The 7736-nt window shown below is 36.6% G+C and overlaps 1 protein-coding gene across 8 annotated transcripts in view; it reads right to left on the bottom strand.

Annotated features, from left to right (window-relative positions):
• Positions 1 to 5287, bottom strand: part of LOC135556451 (nuclear factor 1 C-type-like) — a 136799-nt gene extending 131512 nt beyond the window's left edge. For 7 of the 8 annotated variants that reach the window (XM_064989668.1, XM_064989667.1, XM_064989666.1 and 4 more), the window contains exon 1: positions 2248 to 2550. In XM_064989668.1, the coding sequence (XP_064845740.1) occupies positions 2248 to 2277 (30 nt within the window). In that variant the 5' untranslated portion in view covers positions 2278 to 2550. Of the gene's footprint in view, positions 1 to 2247; positions 2551 to 4774 lie in introns of those variants that run through there. The other variant, XM_064989664.1, reaches the window with a different exon arrangement.
• Between the last annotated feature and the right edge of the window lie 2449 nt (positions 5288 to 7736).

Genomic DNA, 7736 nt, shown 5'->3' on the forward strand with positions numbered 1-7736 from the left:
GTTCATGACTCACAAATTAGTACGGCAAAGTCCCTCAACCATAACTTCAACTTTAGAAAACTATAGCAGATTGCTTTTTTGTAAACAAAAATGTCTTCCCCTCATTTAGTTATTATAGGTCTATTATTCTTCAGAATTCAGATTTATTTGTACATAGGAATGTAGTATTATGTTGTGACCTCTCACCTCAAGGAAACGAGCCAATCTCTGCTGTTTTAAAATGAACTATTTAGCTTTATTAACAATCATCTAAATATTACAAACAACACTGATATTCTACTACCATTAAACAAGTCTGAATTCACTAATGTTCCAAACGTTTAAAGATATGCATATGAGCAATGCAACAACCCAGTTGGCTGCATACACTAGGAGTGTATTGCCTTCCAGACTTAATTTCAAGACCAAAAATAGAACTTCTTTTCACATTACACTTGGTTTACCAACTTCATTATTTCATTTGGATAATCTCAATGAATAAACAATACATCCAGCAGCTCATTTTAACCATTCATAACTATATACTGGACATTTCAGTAAAAATATAATGCCACTACCTGAGACATCAATAAACGTTTGTAAATAAAATAGGCCAAGGCCTTAATGCATCATTATGTTTGAACTGATACTATTCATATAAGGCAACTCCATAAGCACACTAATAATACAACTGTCACCAGTATTACTACAATGTTAAGTTAAAATACTATTGAAATATACATTCAGTAAAACATATGGAACCTGTTGCATACAGCAACATGAGGAATTTAGCCTGATATTCTTTCCTCTACTGCATTAGAAACAGTCCTTCACCATAACAGTTTAGAACCATGCAAGAAAACCCAAACTCTTCTTCCCTGGATTCCTCTTGCAGTGCATTTATTCACGGAAACTACAGTACTATTTATGTCTTCAGCTATTAAAACAAGGTAGAATATTGATTTACAATCTCTTTATTACTATGTACTTTGGAATTAAGTCAAATGTAATTCCATTTGAAAATGACCAAAAAAAGGATAATTTTACTGGTGAACTACAGTAGGCCTATACGAAGACTTTGTGGCTTATTGCGTGTAAATGGCAGCTAAAGGCTATCAATAAATTGAAGAGAGATTTTTTTTCTATTTGGACAGTTTTACCCAAGTGAAATACATCCACCTATATATTGAAATAGGCTCCTCAAAAACAGCCATGGCCTGTAATAGGCATGCCTACCTTGCAATAGAAAGGTCATAGGCTACTTCATTTATCATATAGGACAGGCAGTGCCTTTCTTTATATATCACCTCTCTCTAACTTTTACATTCAAATTGTATGCAATATTATCTACTCAATTACAACTTAATTAAATGTTAATTGGATGCATATTAGATCAACATTTATTTAAATTTATCTAGATGTCCAAAACCGTGCGTCAACCTGACTCAAAATAGGCCAAATTCTCATGCATACGACAAAAATACAATTAGAAAGAATCAACATCAGGTAAGAACTGTGGCTCTGACTTGTTCACTATAACATATTCTAAATAAACATCCTGATTTCACAGTGTGCTGAGTAGTGTTCTCAATAAACTGATAGACTATTTGGATACACAAAATACCGCAAAACACAAGAGCACACTACTTCATGAGAGAGAGAGAACAGACACTAATCCTTATCCGACGAGAAGCTATTGGTTTGTATTGCCTTTTTTATTTCCAAAGATTATAAGCATTTAAATAATTAATCAGGACATCAATACTAAACCGAAGTGCTCCCTTGCCTGACCACAGTTCTCGGGGTGGTTTGTTGTCCCTCCTAAACTCAAAAATGAGTAGAATACTTCGGGGAAAACGCTCCCATACACATAGTTAATAGTCTAATTTTTGATGATACTTTATGATTAACAATTCTGATGATACTTCCGGCATGCACAGCCTGCATCGGTCACAGCTAATGAATGAAAATGCGGATACTTTAGCCTTATACTTCTCCAAGGTAAACAAATTTCATGAAAATCTGAGACTAAAAATATACGTTAAATATGAGTCGGCATAATGCTATTGAGTAAAATAGTGATAACAAAAAGTCTGAAGTTAATAGAGGCTGAGAGACTCGGGTTTCCGCGTCTCGTTATGGACTGTGCCAACAACACTCATCCCGCCCTTTTCTAAACTGAAATATCATCTGCATTTCACAGCCACGTTCAGTCAAGACAGACGCACATGCATAATAACTCCCCCCAAAAAGTAAGGAATAATTTACCTGAGTAAGACAGAGAGGAGAGTACATCATGATGAAAAGGAACTTATAACAACTTGTCAGGTAGAAAAAGACAAACAAGTTAGTGAATCATTATTTTAAAGTTCATCATCATCATTGCACCTCCACCATCGCCTCAATTGACTTGCAGTTTACGTCCACTGAGATGTAAGCCCTCAAACAAGAAAAGTTCAACTTAAAAATACTGTAAAATAAAAAGAGTAGGCTAACTTTTAATACAACAAATTGGGAAAGCTGGGAAATGAAAATGCTCGGGCAATCTGTTCCATTTAGGAAATGGGGGGAGAAAAAATAATCAAAGAACGAGAAAATGAAAAAGAGGGAGGAATTAAATGACGTTATGAAAATAGCCCATCCCCAAAAAATCACTTAAAGAAGCAGTAACCCTGATTCCATGTGGCAATACCAACCCACGAATTAAACAAAGTAATGTGCTTAGATCAGGTGCAACACTGGTACGGATGGTTAGAAAGACAAATTGCAGAGGACTTTCTCTCGCCCATGCAATGGCGCACACTCCCTCCCTCGCATAGCCTATCTCAGCATCGAGGACAGCGACATTCCATGTGCGCTTGTAGCGTTAATTCAAAATCGTGTCTGTGGCAACTTGCTGCGTAATTGGTCTATGAACCATTTGTGTGCGTTGGTTCACAGATACAGTAGCCTGCACTACCAAGTGGCCTCATGACTAAATTACAAAATGAACTACACTTAATTGAACTGTTATTACTACACTTCATTAAGCTGCGGTCCCGTGTGGCTCAGTTTGTAGAGCATGGTAAGAAAATGTAGGCTCTCACTACTGTAAATGACTAAAATGTAATGTAATCTAAGTTCAACAGCTTTAGGAAATGATCAGAATTGCTAAGATTTGTTTAAAAAAAACTCAGATGACGTAGATATCCTAATCATGCAATTATAGCCTACCATTCAGAAAACCAAGCTTCTAGATGCATCATCCGTTGTAAAGGTAACTGTTTTCTATAATATATGCATGCACATAGGTAGGCCATGTCACACTGACATCTATACAAACTAATAATAAGCTATACACGTCTGTGCGTAAAAGCGCAGAGACGTCAGTGGTGAGCATTCTGTTACTTTTCATTGAATTCTGATGTAAGCTACTTTTATCAATTTCTACAGTATTGTATTTATTATTGTCAGATGTGACTTGCACACAAAACAAGTGGTCGGTGTAATGACAATAATATTTGGAGAACTATCCAACAAAGATGATGTCTTTCGACATTATGGACACATTCTGCTTTTGTAACTATGCACACAACAACAAGTTTTAAACTAAGGGATAGTAAAAGTAGCCAATAAAGTGTACGTATAAAGTCATTGTAGCATTAAAGTTTGAAAAGACTCCAAATGTTACACAGTTTGATTGATATCAATGGTTGGGATTCTATACTAAAATAGGCTCAATATTCCTATATCTCCCCTTAAAAAAATACATCCCCATTTCATCACGAACACAAGAGTATCAACGACTTTCCATGAAGCCAGAAGAGAAAAATGAAATATAAACTTTCTTGGTCTACTTTAAGTGAGTACCAGACCAGTTTATATCTGGCAAAGTTGAGAAAACTATTCTGAGATCAGTCTGAAGGGACAAGGTTGTCTGCATCAATATAAGTTAACACCCTGAATTGGCAATAACGTTATATAAGCCGAGTATAAACTAATAACTGAATCCAATCCATGTAGCACAAGTTTAATGTCTGTAGCGGTTCGTTGGTGGTGGTGGGTAAATCAGCCTTCATGAAGTGAATTTGAACTGCAGTTCAGACATAACTGGAAGAATTGGCCATTTTGTTATCTATGACATCCCAAAATATAACGCTCTGAATATATTTATTTGATATTTCCAAAACAGTAGGCCAGAGAAAATACATTGCTTTCACACAGACTCTAAATATCCCCATGCCAATTGAGTGCACTTTCAAAACACTCCGATTGCAACTCTGCAAGTAGGCTATGTGGGTTATAACGGCACTCGATCCGGGGACCGAGCGCCTCTGTCGGTCTATGGTTCAAATTCAAGCCGGCGCCCCTGCGGCTCTGGCTCTGGCTGCGGCCATTTTCTGCTGAACAAACTCTAACCGGGCTCAGAGTATATTGGCTTTGAACTTCAACATCCCGTGGTGAATATACATCTGCGCTGCACTACTCAAACTGGCAACAAAAAAAACTAATAACTTTCACTGCGGAGAAGTGCCAAAACGCTTTGTAGGCTATATCAATCATTACGCGCAGGTGTAACATAAATACACCATATGTCTGCATTTCTAGCCTTTCCCACAAATACTCCGCTTGGCTGAAAACCAACAATAAAAGGAGTAGCCTGCCGAGAAAGACGGAAAGGAGCAGAACACCAAAATGCAGCTCTACGCAATCTCAATTTGACTTTACAGAGTGCACACAACTGACGCGTGATCATTCTCGCCTTGCGTCTGTTGTAACATGGACAAATAAAGATGAAATTGATTTGTAAACGTACCATTTCGAAGCGAAACTGCCAACCCCCCCAGACAAGTTATAGTTTATGCAGCACCGCGGTTCAAAGCATGGTCATCTCGTCGACGGGTTTTATTATTATTATTCCATATCCATTTATCCGCGAACAGAAGTAATCCGTGGTCTTTGGAGGGGAGAATAACCCGCAGAGATCAAATAGAAACGTCCCACGCGAAGTCTGCAGCGTCAATCCCCGTAGAATCTTCGCTACAAGGTAAAATAGGACAACATAAAGATTTCCCTATAATATAGCTACGGGCTGAACGATTTCGGGTAGATTCTGCAAACTGTACACCGCTTGATGGTGTCGTAATGTATAGTGCTGTTATTGTTTTTATATCTTTAAATTACATAACTGATCCTTCGGTCTCATTGATTTGCAGCATTGTAGGCTACACATAGCCTAGATGTCCTTAATATGTGGTATCAATGCTTCGTCTGTATGTGAACGTCCTTAAAGACGTCCCGAACGATGGGCTCATAGGAGATCTTACTACAGTCGTCTCGGAGAAGGAATAGATGAAACGCGAAGGTAGTGTGTGTGTGTCTGTGTGCGCGGGTGCGTGTGTGTGTGTGTGTGTGTGTGTGTGTGTGTGTGTGTGTGTGTGTGTGTGTGTGTGTGTGTGTGTGTGTGTGTGTGTGTGTGTGTGTGTGTGTGTGTGTGTGTGTGCGTGTGCGAGAGAGAGAGAGAGGGAGAGCTAGTGTGTGTGGCTTAACGCGTTCTATTAGTGTTGCACTTGATGGCGTAGTTTATAAAAAGCAAAAGGACAACTATTGCCCACTGTGAGCCGCTATTACAAAACATGTTGTAATCTCAGAGAGATATACATTCTATAATAGAGATATAACAGCCTACAACAATATTGGTCTTGTTTTTAATGTATGTGTGTGTGTGTGTGTGTGTGTGTGTGTGTGTGTGTGTGTGTGTGTGTGTGTGTGTGTGTCACATCCTCAGTATTTATTACACCTACAAAATAGTTTGAAGATCTGTCAGCGGGTCAGGTGTTGTCAAATCTGTCATTGTTTTTAACCCCACTTTGCTCAAACCTTTCAGAGGGGAGAAGGGAACTTGACCACAAACGGTTATGCGTCCATCCTCAAGGAAAATAATTCTGAAGTTGACTATAATAGCCTAATATTCCAAACACAAGATAATTTGTAATTAATTAATAATTATTAATAATTCGTAGCCTAATAATTTCTCTATTGATATTCCCTTTTCATGAATGTAGCATAAGTATTCTTATAAATTGACTTTTCCACGAAATTAACCCTGCGCGTTCAGCTGGTTTCTGCAGCTTAATAATATATTTAGAAATATATATATATATACCAATATTCTTCAAAACATAGGAAAGTACGTGGCCTGTGACACGTTATAACTGAAAATATTTAGGGAAGTCCTGCATAAGTTTACAAGTGTGACATTTCCAAATAATTAACCCAGTGTGTTCAACTGCTTTCTGCGTTTCAGTTCATTAGGACTAAAGTGTTTGAAAACTGGGTAAGACTTTATTTTAAGGGTCTGTAAATAACCCATTTTTATGTCATTTATAAATTGTATGTTCACCATTTAGTAATCATTACCCCCACATTAGCAAACCATTTATCAATCATTAGTAACGTATTTTGTCAGTTTCAAATCTAAAGTGAGTGCTACTTCTACTTTGTAAATACTTTATAAAAGTTTTGAGTGACCAGTGGAACTTCTCGCAAAAATATGGACATGTCATTGGTAGACATTCCTGCAGTTCCTTGGAAAGAATAAGCACACAACACAGGATGTTTAAGAATATATATATATATTTTCTGAAACATGTATTTCGTTAAACATCACGTGTGAATAACTAGCTTACTAGCATTTACAAATGTGGGAGTAATGATCAATAAATGTTGATCAGACTGTTTATAAAAACCTTATAAATGGTTTATTATAGACCCTTAAAATAAAGTGTTACTGAAAAGTGTAGGCCATGAGCACATTCTTCCAAAATGATAAAGCAGTATAATATTACTACATAGTTGTAGAATTGTAACAGTGAAAATTGACCTAAATGAATATACATTCTTTGATTGAAGGATTTGGTCTTTAGTGCAATTATAGAATCTGGTTTGAAGAGATTGTCTCTCACATGCAAGCCTTTTTGTCGCTATCTAACCTGAACTAAGGATTTTCGGTAGCAATGAAATCCCAATGTATAGGCAGTTACTGGATTATTCTCCTCTTTCGATTTCCCTTCACTGTTTGACGTCAAAGGTCAAACGGCCCTGTTAATTAGAATCTTAATAGCATAATTTGATGAAGAATATTAAGGTCTTATCTAGACTAGGCTTACGAGCTTGGTTATGCACTGGGATAATACACCTGTTTGAATTTAAGTCTCAGGTTTGCATTTTAACAGTCAATTGATCATACAAAATCCATACTGGAGTATTTGTTAATATATGAGACAGAAATGAGACAATCCATTCAAGAGTTGGAGAGGCAGATTGTGTGTGTGTGTGTGTGTTTTCTTCCTTTTACTTTTAATGCACTTTTTATTTGTTAATGGTGCGATAATGTTTGATACAGTTAGATCTAGGCCCGACCCAGGCAAACTTGACATTATATTCTGTTTTAGAAAATGCTGGTTTATACAATTGAAAGCATGATTTCCATCAAATCTGCTAATGGAATACAACATAATTTGCCAGAGTATTTAACCCTTCATATGCTAAAATAAAATTGTAACTTGTTGCTCAACTCTTGGATAACATTAATTTAAAAAAATCGATTGGGGTGAAATTCATGTTGTTGTTTTTTTTACCATGCTTTGATTATCAATAACCGTAAATGTATAATTTGAAGACAAAATTCAAACCTTTCTGCCCAAACTAGTGATATGAGGTAAAACCAAATAGTATATATTTGAAACAAACAGTAATATTTTTCAAATGTCACATTA

Source organism: Oncorhynchus masou, chromosome 15 (genome assembly GCF_036934945.1).
Source record: "Oncorhynchus masou masou isolate Uvic2021 chromosome 15, UVic_Omas_1.1, whole genome shotgun sequence".
NCBI lineage: Eukaryota > Metazoa > Chordata > Actinopteri > Salmoniformes > Salmonidae > Oncorhynchus > Oncorhynchus masou.